Source organism: Scylla paramamosain, chromosome 13 (assembly GCF_035594125.1).
Source record: "Scylla paramamosain isolate STU-SP2022 chromosome 13, ASM3559412v1, whole genome shotgun sequence".
Classification (NCBI taxonomy): Eukaryota; Metazoa; Arthropoda; class Malacostraca; order Decapoda; family Portunidae; genus Scylla; species Scylla paramamosain.
The window spans coordinates 25,290,247-25,303,539 of record NC_087163.1 but is presented as its reverse complement, the minus strand read 5'-3'; the positions used below and the strand labels follow the sequence as shown (position 1 = coordinate 25,303,539).

Here is a 13,293-nt window from a genome sequence, read left to right as displayed (position 1 = left end):
CACCCCACGTCACGTCACGGTAGTTCACTGCCACTGATAAATTGGCATTACCTCCGACACTGCTATATTTAATAGCTTCTCTCTGCATTATGTTTTAACATACATTATTCTTTTCTTACTGTAAGATTTCAGATAATTTACTAATGTAAATAGAGAAGGATAAACAATGAAGAAAATTTAAATAGCTCTTTTATTTTTCTCTTGGAACCATATAATTATTGTTGTGGAAAGGCATGTTGAAAGACTCCAAATAACACCCAGAATGACTGACTATTCAAGGCTGGTGCTTCATATTATATATATATATATATATATATATATATATATATATATATATATATATATATATATATATATATATATATATATATATATATATATATATATATATATATATATATATATATATATATATATATATATATATATATATATATATATCAGTGTGTCAGTAAATAACTATTTCAAGTTAGAAGACTGACAATGTTTTGGCTATGATGACTTGGTATCCTAGACTTTGCAAAAAAAAAAGGTACTTGACTTTGTAAGTGATGACTTATTCACAACCCTGCCACAGACAAGCATCAAAAGGATTTTATAGAAAATGCTTTAAGAAGAAATGCAATCAGAAAGGGAGGTGAAAGACAGCATAAAAAAGCTTATCATAATAAGAACAATAGAGATCATACTCCAAATAAAGACTTAAAACCAAAAGATATGATATGACTGAAAGCACAATAAAAGTATTAGAACATCAACAAGGCTCAGTTCCTAGAGAACACACTTGGGGACATACCACCAGGTGACCAAATTAGCTCTCAGGTATGGACTGCACTTCTTAACCAGTCTTGTTCCCTTGGTTCACTCCATCAACAAACTGGAACTGACTTGGTGAATTCTCATATTCAGACATGTCAAGGGCAACTACACAGCTCTCCCTGACCACTCTGACACTGTCCCCAAGGTGCTCCCGCAACACCTCCTCAGCCTCTGGTGTTGCAATGGACCCCAAGGCTTCTGCTGCCTCATGTCGCACCATTCCACTCTCGTCCTTATTACGTACCACAGCCGCCAACTCTTCCACAACTGCAGCGTTGCTCATTTGTCCCAACACATACCCAACTTCATGGCGAAACAGGGCACTGCCAGGACAGGTCAGACCAGCAGCAAGAGCTCGGGCACTCTTGTCTGTGTTGATGTTTCTCAGGGAGAACATGGCACGGTACCTGGAATGCAAGAAGTTACCTGATAAAATTATGTTTCCAATTACTGACATTTTTGTCATCATTATGATGACTGTATAATTTGCTACACAGAGGAAGTTAAAACCTCTGCTGCATTAGATGAAGGAAGTACTACTTTCTTCTTTGTCCCCAAAAAAAACATACAAAATGAGTGTGGATGACAATTCCACCATTGATAGTATATTTGGTGACTGCATACACAAGGGATGCAGTGGCTAGGGTAGTAGACAGCATGAGTAATATGAATGAGCAGCAACATAACTTGCAGTACATACTGAGAGCTAAACAAAGAGGTTCGGTGAAAAGTACAAAAACACAAAATACTGACATGCAATAAAAAAAATTCTGGTATCTAGTGGAGATCATTATTACAGGGATAGAGCAATAGTAGTAAACTGCAAGTAAATGAAGGAAGTTCTGTGTATAAATTTTCCCAATAATTTGGATTGGAAAAGCACTGTAATGTTAAAAGAAAAAATACCAACCTGTCAAACAAGGGCAGTGTCTCATCCACCAGTCGCTCCTTCAGCTTATCCACGTCAGTCTCTTGGTCTGGAGGCGCAGGATCAATAGAGAGAAACTCTGTCCCAGATGAGGCCTGAGTATCATGGGTTTTCAGCCACTGTATCCTGCCCAGGGCCAGCTGGCAGGTCTCAGCTACATCTACACATGGATCTTGGCTGTACTTCTGGAGAACATCCTCTACACTAGGATCCCCAATAGCTCCAAGCGCCTCTCCAGCCTCATGCCTCACCATAGGGTCCTGATTAACATCACTCAGAACTTCAATGAGTTTTGGAATGGCCCTGACATCCTTCATCTGGCCAAGACAATAGGCCAGTTCATGCTTGAGGAGTACTGAAGGATCATCAAAGCACTGGGAGATGGCAGCTATTGCTGCCTCTCCTCCCAGACCCTTTAGGGTGAAGAGAGCCCTGAAACGCTCTTTCAAGGGTTGCTTGGGGTCTCCTAGCACACCTCCAACAGCTTCCACCTTAGGTGCCATTCTTTTACCTGTATAAATTATTTCATGTGAATTTTGAGTAAAATATAAAATTCTCTCTCTCTCTCTCTCTCTCTCTCTCTCTCTCTCTCTCTCTCTCTCTCTCTCTCTCTATATATATATATATATATATATATATATATATATATATATATATATATATATATATATATATATATCAAATGCCAAATATTACTGTAAGTGGCAAAAATCTTTAAGCTTTTCTTTATAATTTCCAAATGAAGATGGTTAGAAATACTTCAGATAGTGAGATTTTAACTTAATATTTACGGCAAAGTGAGGTGTAAACCAATCTTTTTTATTTTTTTTTTATATTTGGTACAATTGACTTTGGTCCAATCATGTGTGTGACATAGGGCGTCATCCTCCACCATGGGAAGGGACTAATTTTTGTAGAGGAAGAAAGAGAATAAGAACAAAACAAGGCACTTCTGATGATGCCTGTGGTGTCCTTCATGCCTGACACATATAAAATACTTGGCAAGAGTGTATTTTGACAACTGTTTGCTCTATAATAATGTTGCACTTTGCAGCCGGCACGCGTGTCTGGGCATGACACAATACTGGAATGTGTCTCCTGGCTCATGCCGGGCCGTCACCCGTGTGAGGCGTGGGCGGCCAGCACGCGTCACCACGGCCTGGCAAGTGCTTCCTTCACCAGCAGGCATGGCCATCACGTCTTCACCTACCACCACACACCACACCTTCTTCTCACTGCATATCTCCCAGCTGCAAAATTATATATTGCGTGCCATTTCCCAAGCCAAGAGTTTAATTTCTAAAATATGTAATTACGACAAATCCGATGAAGCACAGAATACTCACCGGGAAGACGTGCACTCACGCCCGATGTTGGTGCCCAGCTGACAAGATTGCTTCACTCGGCTTTCGTAACAACTCCTCCGTTGATCTTGATCTTAAAGGTACAAGTCAACTATAATATAGTTGGCAACATGCAGAATATTTTAGTCTACCAGTAAAAGGGATGCTGGAGTGAAGATACTGTAACAAAGTCAACTTTCTCATTAATATGAACATAATGGATGAGAGAAGTTGACAGGTAATAAAGAATACTTATTGTCCGTTATTTTTTTTTTACCTTGTAAGTTACAAGGTAAAAAAAATAACGGACAAGTTACAGCTTACAAGTTGTAAGAATATCTGTATCTCCTGGTGTTTCAAGACGGGGAAGTGACTGAAGTGGGCTGGTTGGGACTCCCTCCTGCTGCTTTCTTTCCTACTATATGCCGAGACACACGTCCAGCCGCGGTTACCCAACCTTCAGGAATGCCTCAGGGATATTTCCCAGGATTCTTTTCGTGCCTCTTCCTTCATTATTATTATTCATTGTTATAATAATAATAATAATAATAATAATAATAATAATAATAATAATAATAATAATAATAATTATTATTATTATTATTATTATTACTATTATTATTATTATAATTATCATTATCATTATCATTGTTGTTGCTGTTGTTATTATTATTATCATTATTACTATTACTTCCTGTGTGTGTGTGTGTGTGTGAGCACTATATATATATATATATATATATATATATATATATATATATATATATATATATATATATATATATATATATATATATATATATTAATATATATATACACTCAATGAATATACAGCAATATGTGCCCATCAAGACAAGGGGTTAATAAAGTTTTCTTTGCAACTTAACTTTATTATCTAAAGATAAAGAGGTATCGATGATGCTTTGTGCAAAGTTTTCACACAAATTTTTTTTTTATCAAAATATACTCACACGTGCAGTCTTTCTGATTAGGTTTTGGTGTGCTAAACAAACGTGGTGCATAATGTTCTCAAGCAAGCGCCTGAGTCCCCTTCCCAGCTTCCCTCCCACCAAGAATAAACTTAGTTTTGAACTTCAGAAGAGGTCTTGAACTGAATCCAATGTTATATCACCAGACAGACTAGGAATTGTACTTAGGTAATGATAACCAGGATCCTCCCATTGTGTTACTGCGGGGCTTGTTGTTCTATGTATGCTACATGTACAGTTGGTATTTTTTGATTAAGGGTATTTTTTTCTTTCTTATTGTTAGAAAATGTGATGGATTTTGCATATTTTATTTATTAATTTCTTAATCAGTTATATGTAATGCTCTTGTTAATACTGAGTTTTCATTAATCACATGGCTATTCATGAATAACTGGGATCACAGTGAACTGAGGGTGGGTGCAGGAGTTGGGCGAATATCTTAGTGTGGTGATGAGAGATGAAATGAAACTTTTGTGCATGCTGGTAAAGTGAGGCCCAGGAAAATTTGGAGAGGATCTCTGTTATCTAGGCGTGTGCAGGGAGGCAGCTAAAGGTTGTGCAGTCTGGCGAGTGACTATCAAGTGACCATAGCCTTCACAAGCAAGTAGGAAGCCTTTCACAATAATGGTGAGGGCTACATTTCCTCACTATCCTTGGCATAATCTTACTATAAGCTTGGATTATGACAGTAGTATTGTTTCATAACTTTTCAAGATATCAGTTATTGATTCTGATTACTAGTTCCCTACTCAACTAAAAATTGATACTATGAATGAGGCAGTTTTTCAGGCACAAAATGATCCTCTTTAAGTCTCTTCTCCCCAAAATCATACTTATTTGTTGTAAATGAAAATGGTGAGAATTAGACATATGCAGTATACATGCTATTAACAAAACTAACGTGTAATCATAAAGTCTGAAGCCTTTCCCAAATTATATCCAGTGCACACAACAGCAGACAATTCTTCATCACCTTATGAAAAGCTCATGTAATTACCATGCAGTCTACAGATGGGAAGCAAAAGGTTCAGTCATGCAGGCACAGCAGGTGTGATTCACCAAGTCACCCAAACATTATGGAGTGTTGGGACAGTAAAGCAAAGTGCCATTACCATCTCAAGTCCAAAGGGCCTTCTTCCCATTATTTTACCCAAGGGACAGCATTTTCCTGTGGTAAGAGGCACAGCATGGCTTCACACTGTGTCTTTGCTGGAAAAATATTGCCACTGTATTCCCTGCTTGCTGTAAAATACAACTAAAATGGACAGGGGATCCACATCTTAATGCCAACATTAAGACAAGGGGTGGTGACTCATCTACTACTCGCCGTAAAGGATTATATGTATAAATAATGCAGTACAGGCATTTATAGTGATACATGAACTTATAAGCATGATCTTTCACCCTAATGTATATACCAGATAGTACAGCACATATACTATGTTGCAACCAAGTTCACTGCAATGAATATAGTTAAACTGCATAAATCTTCCAGCCAATAGAGTCATTTACATCCTACCATCATCCCTGCGGTAGGGAGACAGCTCAGCCACACTCTGGAAGAATACTGCCAATGTATTTCCTGTGTATTGTAAAAGCCAACAGAAAGGGACAGAGTGGGGAGCACCTGGAACCGCCACCTGTGCTTTCATTCATACGAAGAGAAAATATATTACATCATCTTGTCTAGATTACCTCGTTTCAAGAACCTCAGTATATATATAAGTGGACATTCCACTACAAGGCTGATGAACACAGCCTCAGTCATGTCATCTGCTGGTTTGCTGAATCACTGCGTGGAAACTGATTCTGTTATTCAGTAATCAAAATATCGAAACAATAATTTTGAAATGGAATTCAATGGTCCATCATTGCAATTTTAAACCAGCCATATGCATAAATAATTTGCATGATTGAGACCTGGTGATTTTGCCACATAAATTTTGAATTGGCAAAATCTATGAACAAAAAAATACTGCAATAGGAAAATAAAAGTTGTGTTCCATGAACTACTCACAACAATTAAGATATACAGGCATATATTACAAGTATGTACAAGATGTACAATTAGTTCTACAAAACAAGGGACCTTAGCCTGTCTTTTGAAATTCTGTAACAAATATCCTAAAAAGGTCAATGACTTTCTACTGAAATTCTCAATTCCTAAGTCCAATCAGGGCAAACAGTGTTTACCTCAATAACATTATGATAATGTAAAACATCAGTATTGTGCTAAATTATTAAAAGCAGTATAACAAGAAACGTATGCCACAATTATAAGCAATATGATGTTTTCTTTGACTTGAAAATCATGTGGGAAAAATAAATAAAGATTCTGTCAAAATTTGCTAGGTAACCGTATCAATTTGTTCACCTTTACTGAAGATATAATATACTAAATTAAAGTCCACAGAACATGATCCTTGGGTCCTCCACTGCCTGCTTGACCTTGCGCAAGAAAGTGACAGCCTCCCTGCCATCAATGAGTCTGTGGTCATAGGTGAGGGCAATGTACATCATGGGTCTGATGACAATCTGCAAAATAATCAGTATTTCTTTAATTTCTTGAATATAAAAATTGTGGCTATATTACTCAAAGCTAGATCTGATCTCACTCACATGTACACACACACACACACACACACACACCCCATAGTCAAGGATACTTTTAATTATAATATCTGAAAAAATGAATACTTAAATATCTAAAACAAAGGTAGTTTTGGAAAAGGAGAACACAACATCTCAGTTCACTCACCTGCCCATTCCTTGCCACAGGACGGTCAAATATTCCATGCATGCCGAGGATGGCAGACTGAGGAGGATTGATGATGGGAGTGCCAAAGAGGGAGCCAAACACTCCACCATTGCTGATGGTGAAGGTGCCCCCATCCATGTCCTCCACGGCCAGCGAGCCAGTCCGGGCCTTCTCACCCAGATCAATAATGGTCTTCTCGATGTCCAGATAGTTCATGGCCTCCACACTGCGGATCACTGGCACCACCAGCCCCTGCACCACGACACAGGATAGATTTTGTCTTTATGTAGTAAAACTTAAGGGTAGAAGGCTTGTTTCACATGTGATAATATAAATTTTTATGATAGGTAGACTTCAGTTAAGACAATGTTAAGTTGTTATGAGGTACTGAAAAGAACACAAAAAAAAAACAGATACATAATTCTACAAAGTGAGGTGGCTTACCAACTGGGAGCAAAAAGGAGGTTTGAGACTGAGCACATTAATATAAAGGAGGTTAGAGACAAAATATAATGACATAGGAATGTGGTGAGAATTGATTGAAAAAGTTAGGCAGATTAAAAATTTTGAAGTAGAAGTAACAGCGGCACTTCTTAGATACAGAGATCCTTGACATCAGACTTCATATATCTTCATACCATGCTCAAATCTCACTTGCATGTATAAATTATCCTGCTAATCATACAAGTATACAATCCGTATGCACCATCCCATCACCATACACTTAAAAGAATTACAGTATTGCACAAGAAATCATATTGAAATATGCACATACTTTACAAAATTATATATGCCAATCACTTCATAAGCACATAAAATATTCTTAACAGCCTTATATGTAATAACAGTCCAATAAAGTGTTACCTTAGGGGTGGCCACTGCTACTGAGATGTCCACATAATCGCGGTACACAATCTCACTGCCATCTATCACAGCATTGACAGTTGGCTGCTGCGTCAGAGCATATGCTGATGCCTTCACAAATGCCGACATGAAGCCCAACTTGATTCCATGCTTCTTCACAAATTGCTCACCAATGCTCTTCCTCAGTTCCATAATGTTGCTGAGATACAGAAACCCATTAGTTCAGTATCACTTCCACAACCCAAAAAAAGTAATTAGTCCACACTATTAGATATGTGCCTTGTACACTGTCCATCTCTTTACCACCGAAGCAAGTCTAAATAGGTTTCACATGGTCTGAAGGATCACAAGACAAATCCAAAATACTAAACTATAGTTACATTGGTTTCTACCTCATCAAATGTGTAGATATAATCCTTAAAGACAGCAATTCTGTTAGTCTCATCTTTCACAATAGTTCTTATGGAATGAAGGAGATCCAGAAAATGTGAATTTTCTTACAAAGCACAATGTGTCCAAAGGGCCACTATAAAAAAATCAGGAAGAATGGTGAGACAGGTGACAAAAATATCATCCATAGCAGTGTCTTCATTTGGCAACTCCTATCTTCCCTGCATGTGGGAGTCAATCATATACATAAGTAGTGCATACAATTGTGTAAGACATTGTCAAACCAATCTTAAGAAAGCAACACATGACTCGGCATCAACAAACTATGGAAACCTACCTCATGTCAAGCTCATTAAAAGTGGTCAACATCGCATTGGTATTCTGGGCGTCCTTCAGCCGCTGTGCAATGCGCTGCCTCATCCTGGTCATCTTAACACGCTGCTCAGTGCGAGTCCCACTGATCTCCTTGCTGTAATCTGCTGGAGGCACCTGTTGAGTGGAATGTTGTGGATCAAGGATATGATTTTTATAACAAGATTTATTAAATTCTTCATTATCAAAATAAATAGTGTTTGTTTATCCAGGAAAGTGAAAGTTGACATGAAGCTGCCCAAGTAATTTCAGTCAGTAACCACTACTGTACTATGGATGTGACAGAATTTTGTGTATTTGGCACAAAAAGTAATCAGGTCAGACATGTTTTTACTTTCACAGCTTTCATAACATTCAACTTTTGCTTCTAGGTTTAAATGGTCAACATAAACCTATACCCAGGTTTTGGATCTGTGCAGGAGACATCTCAATTTGAACCTAACCTTTATGAATGAAGACACCAAGCACAGTGCTAAGCTGTCAATCATTATTTACAATTGGAAACCATCTTCTTGACAGATAGTTAATATGAGGAAAAGCAAGACAAAATAGATATAAAATCAAAGAGGGGCATCAGAGACCTCTAGGTTTAAAGTAAATATAAAATGGAATGTCATACATTACAGAAACCCATGAAAGGCAAATCTACCTAAATGGAAGAAGCTGTTAATAATCTTTTCACTCCTGCAGGAATTCTTAAAAACTTTAATACAATGATATGGAAAAGATCCTGCCATATATAAAATGGAGATCTCAACAAATTTCCATGAGCTGCAAACACCATGATACAAGAAGCAACAACCAAGACTTGCAAACCTTCACTTCAGCCTGATGTATGAAGGAGGAGTGCTTGATGGCTGCCACAGGTATAGACGACATTGGGACAGGAGGTGGTGGGGTTGCTGGAGGAGCAGTTTTTGGTATGGGTCCAGGAGCAGCAGGGGCAGCAGCTGGCGGTGAAGGGGCAGCAGCAGCGGCAGGAGCAGCAGCAGCAGGAGGAGGAGTGGCTGGAGCCTCAGCAGCCTTGGGAGCCTCCTTGGCTGGGGCATCAGCCACAGCCCCAGCCTCCACCTTGCAGATGTGCATGCCGGGGGTGACAGTGGCTCCATCCTCCACCATCAGCTCCTTGATGACTCCAGAGCAAGGGGAGTTCACCGGCATGGAAGTCTGTCACAACAAACCCCATGTGATAAAACTCAATTTACATCACAGCAGCACCTCAATGATTCTAGAGCAAGGGGACTTCACCAGCATGGAAGTTTGCAACACAACAAATTCCATGTGATAAAACTCAACTTACATCATATAAAAATGTTTATTGCTGCATGACAATATACCTATCTTATCTCCATTATGATATCTGAGACAAGATATTTCCTCCTTGGTAATTCTACACAGTAACACTACTCAAAATTATGTCATTACACTTCTTAAGGTTGATAATCTCTGAAGATTAGATTATTTTTACTGTAACTGACAAATGAGTAATATTTACATTTTATTTTAAAATGAATCATGTACCAAAATCATGCTCTTCATTTTATGTAACTTAAACCTTCTTGCATCATTCTCTAGTATTCAAATACCAAATATTTAAGCTTTAATTACACTTGAAACTCAGTACCTGCAATGTGTGAAGATGGTGATACAGTTAAAAGCCGATATAGAAGGATAGAGAAACTACAAAACATAACGAACCAAAAAGGACAAACAGCAAGTAATCTTTATTGTTAGTGAGTGGCCAATGATATAACTTGAATGGGAATGCAACCAAGGACACCTACCTTGTCTGTCTCCACTTCTGCCACGGCTTCATCCTCCCGCACACTGTCACCCACCGCCTTAATCCACCTGATGTCTCCCTCGGTGATAGATTCTGCAAAAGGTGGCACCTCCACTACCTTCATCTCACCAACTGGAGAGAGAGCAGAAAGGGAAATGTGTAAAAACACACAAAAAATCAGCCCATTTTCTGAAAACTATATTGATTAGAGCACAATATACATTTTTCAGGAATTCATGATAATTCTCTGGAATCAGCGAAAACTCACAGAATGGCCTTGAGACATGGAAGTGCCGCAGCCCTCTAATGTGCTGCTCATACTGCTGTCTTGATCTGGTGATAGAGAAACAATAACTTTGAATTTGACTTTGAAGAAAAGAAAGCTTCTGTAAACCTTGTACATTTTTCTACTTAAAAGTAAAGGACTACATATTACATAGTGAGTTACAAATAATAAATATTACAAAAATATATAGAGCATTACCAAAAAAATTGTCTGGAAAATATGACTTACTCTTTGGATGTCGAAGTGAGTGGAAGCAAATGCACCTTCCAAGTGGAAACACCTGGGCATAAAATAGTGGCCATTAGAAATATATAAAACTACAGCGGAATAAGCTAGTAACACACACACACACACACACACACACACACACACACACACACACACACACACAGTCAAATTTCTTACAATAAAATGTTAATTGCCAGTACATATGGATTTTTAACAATGATAAAAACCCTTCAGTTTCCTTCAAAGAAAACTATTGCTGAAGCAGGCTACAAGACACTGAACCTTTATTTAGAAAAAAAAAAAAAAAAAAATAAGCATCATACATCAGTAGTGAAATTCTTAATAAAATAATTAGTCAGGGAAACAGACAGGAAGGGGTCTAAAAATAGCCCATGTAACCCTAACCCCTACAACCTCAACTCACTGCCAAGCTTCCACCCTTCAGAAATTGTACCTTCAGCAAGACTTCCTTTATAAATCCATCGTCACAACACAAGAGGTTAGACTCATGCATGTCCACAATTGTTGACATGTGAGGGATGAGAATTAATATATGTTCCGATGCTACAATGGCTAAAATATGGACTAACTGATGCTATACCTTAGTTTTACATGTATGATTTACTATAGACTATAAGGACAAGGGTCATTCTTCAGGCTACTCACATCTAGCAGAGCAACGAAGGATCTGAAAAGAAGTTAATTTATCAATAATGTTTGCACACATCAATGGTCAGTTCTCATACAAATTTAATTAATTATCAGAATATACTATTCTGCTAAATGATCGTCAATCTCTATATCTTGCTTTATGTTCTGAGACAAGCTTACAATAAAGAGTCGTGTAATCAAAAATATAATCTAGAAGTATCAACCAAATATCAGCCCTTCTAAACTCTAAAAACCCTTGATGGCCTATTCAGACTTAGAGAGAGAGAGAGAGAGAGAGAGAGAGAGAGAGAGAGAGAGAGAGAGAGAGAGAGAGAGAGAGAGAGAGAGAGAGAGAGAGAGAGAGAGAGAGAGAGAGAGAGAGAGAGAGAGAGAGAGAGAATATTGAAGAGAAGGGGATGGATGGAGCTTAGGATTGCATCTAAGCGTCTGCTCATGACATTAACAGCTCTTAAATAACTTTTATGAATGAACTGCTTATAGCTTATGTACTCAAAAAATGAGAAATGCCCACTAACCAAAATTTCACCAGATCTTGTTTAGTTAAGCCTGTGTTTCTAATGCCGAGTAGGTTAGACTGTGGCTGTCTCAGTGATGTGTAAGGATATTTACTGCCCTGCCTTCAAGAATACAGACTGCACCTCCATCACGGTTGTTTACTGAACCCCTCAAGGACATCCACTGCATGACTCCTCCCCCCAAGGCTGCTCCCTGCACCTCCTCTTCAAGAGGGTGCGCTCCCCAACCCAGGCACAGAATCATAAGGGATAGTAAATTCAGGATATGTTTATTACTCCACTCAAAAATTACCAGTAATAATCAAGACGGGTTATAATTAAGATTAACTACAACACTTGCCTCTCGGCCTTACATCTTTTCACTACCCAAACCCAGAGCTATATAGGCCATATTCTCTTGATAATATCGATACAAGCACCCTACGGGCTTAGAAATGTAGGTGTGAAACACGTCAGTAAGATTATTTATGGAGATAATTACTCTCATGATCCGATCAGCTGTTCCATCACTCAACCACACACATTCACTCACTCACGGCCTCTTGATCCTACACCACAATACACACCAGCCTGTAATAATATGCCTGGTGTACAGAGTGGCAGTGCTTACCTGGTGATTGGAGTGGTAGGGCAGCCTGGCCCAGCACTTCCCGACACCCCTGGCGATCATCATGGCTGCTGCTCACCGGTGTCTCTTCTTCACTGCAACCATCGACTGTCTCGCCCGCCGATAGGTCACCGGGTGCCGCGCTCGGGGCTGCGGGGTATTCAAGAGGCACGGTTCAGGTTTCAGTGTGGATAAACCAGATACATATGGATATCATGAGTATTTCATGTATATTTGGGTTCAAATGATGCCGTTTGCTTTAATTGCATTACGCTAAGCTACTAGAAAGCTGCAGTGTTGATGAAAAGTTGTAATAGCAACTCGAGTGTGAGCAAGGAATGCATGCTTGCTCACCCAGCTGTATTGTTATCCTCGTGTGTGGTGTTATGTGGAGGAATTGTGGGTTTGGATATGGGGCAAGTAGATGGATTAAATGAAAGGTTTTTAATTAGGATGATGATATTTCTCAAGAGGTATGAAGGAATGGATAGCTGTCCTCGGGAAAAAAAAAAAAGTTCAATATCTTCTTCATTTACTTCTCGAATAAGTTACTTGATCCATTGAAGTATGCAGTACCGTGGTCTTTGGCTGATATTTCCTTATCTTGCATTAGGTGGTAAGTTATTTTCCTTGTGTGGTGTGGAGTTTAAATTTGTGGTATATGAAACATGCTTAACAATGACAAAATCACATTTGTACTTGTACTTTTATTTCGAGCACTTACAACTTTCACACAAAT

General features: G+C 38.5%; 2 protein-coding genes across 3 annotated transcripts; both read right to left on the bottom strand.

The window, feature by feature from the left end:
* Positions 1-175: 175 nt before the first annotated feature.
* LOC135106573 (deoxyhypusine hydroxylase-like) lies at positions 176-3,479 on the bottom strand. Of its 2 annotated transcripts, XM_064015795.1 has the most exons (4): positions 3,415-3,479; positions 3,094-3,184; positions 1,730-2,258; positions 176-1,226 (listed from the first exon to the last, which is right to left on the bottom strand). In XM_064015795.1, exons 3-4 carry the CDS (start codon positions 2,248-2,250, stop codon positions 839-841), a joined length of 909 nt encoding a protein of 302 aa, XP_063871865.1. In that variant the 5' UTR covers positions 2,251-2,258; positions 3,094-3,184; positions 3,415-3,479; the 3' UTR covers positions 176-838. The 2 variants fall into 2 exon arrangements, with proteins under 2 accessions (XP_063871865.1, XP_063871866.1); XM_064015796.1 differs by lacking the exon at positions 3,415-3,479 and having other exon boundaries at positions 3,094-3,203.
* A 2,622-nt stretch (positions 3,480-6,101) lies between these two features.
* Positions 6,102-12,698, bottom strand: LOC135106572 (dihydrolipoyllysine-residue succinyltransferase component of 2-oxoglutarate dehydrogenase complex, mitochondrial-like). Its single transcript, XM_064015794.1, has 10 exons — positions 12,558-12,698; positions 11,427-11,448; positions 10,761-10,812; positions 10,515-10,579; positions 10,248-10,378; positions 9,280-9,630; positions 8,429-8,580; positions 7,702-7,900; positions 6,838-7,089; positions 6,102-6,614 (listed from the first exon to the last, which is right to left on the bottom strand). The coding sequence occupies exons 1-10, from the start codon at positions 12,618-12,620 to the stop codon at positions 6,480-6,482; spliced, it is 1,422 nt and encodes a 473-aa protein (XP_063871864.1). The 5' UTR covers positions 12,621-12,698; the 3' UTR covers positions 6,102-6,479.
* Between the last annotated feature and the right edge of the window lie 595 nt (positions 12,699-13,293).

Bases quoted from the DNA above. Each gene is read 5' to 3' on its own strand.
- LOC135106572 (XM_064015794.1), bottom strand. From the start codon at position 12,620: ATGATGATCGCCAGGGGTGTCGGGAAGTGCTGGGCCAGGCTGCCCTAC. The intron at 10,813-11,426 runs GTGAGTAGCCTG...TTTTATGCCCAG, and splicing joins CCTTCGTTGCTCTGCTAGAT to GTGTTTCCACTTGGAAGGTG. The intron at 7,901-8,428 runs GTAGGTTTCCAT...TCTGTATCTCAG, and splicing joins TTTAATGAGCTTGACATGAG to CAACATTATGGAACTGAGGA.
- LOC135106573 (XM_064015795.1), bottom strand. From the start codon at position 2,250: ATGGCACCTAAGGTGGAAGCTGTTGGAGGTGTGCTAGGAGACCCCAAG. The intron at 1,227-1,729 runs GTTGGTATTTTT...CTTGCATTCCAG, and splicing joins ACACTGCCCTTGTTTGACAG to GTACCGTGCCATGTTCTCCC.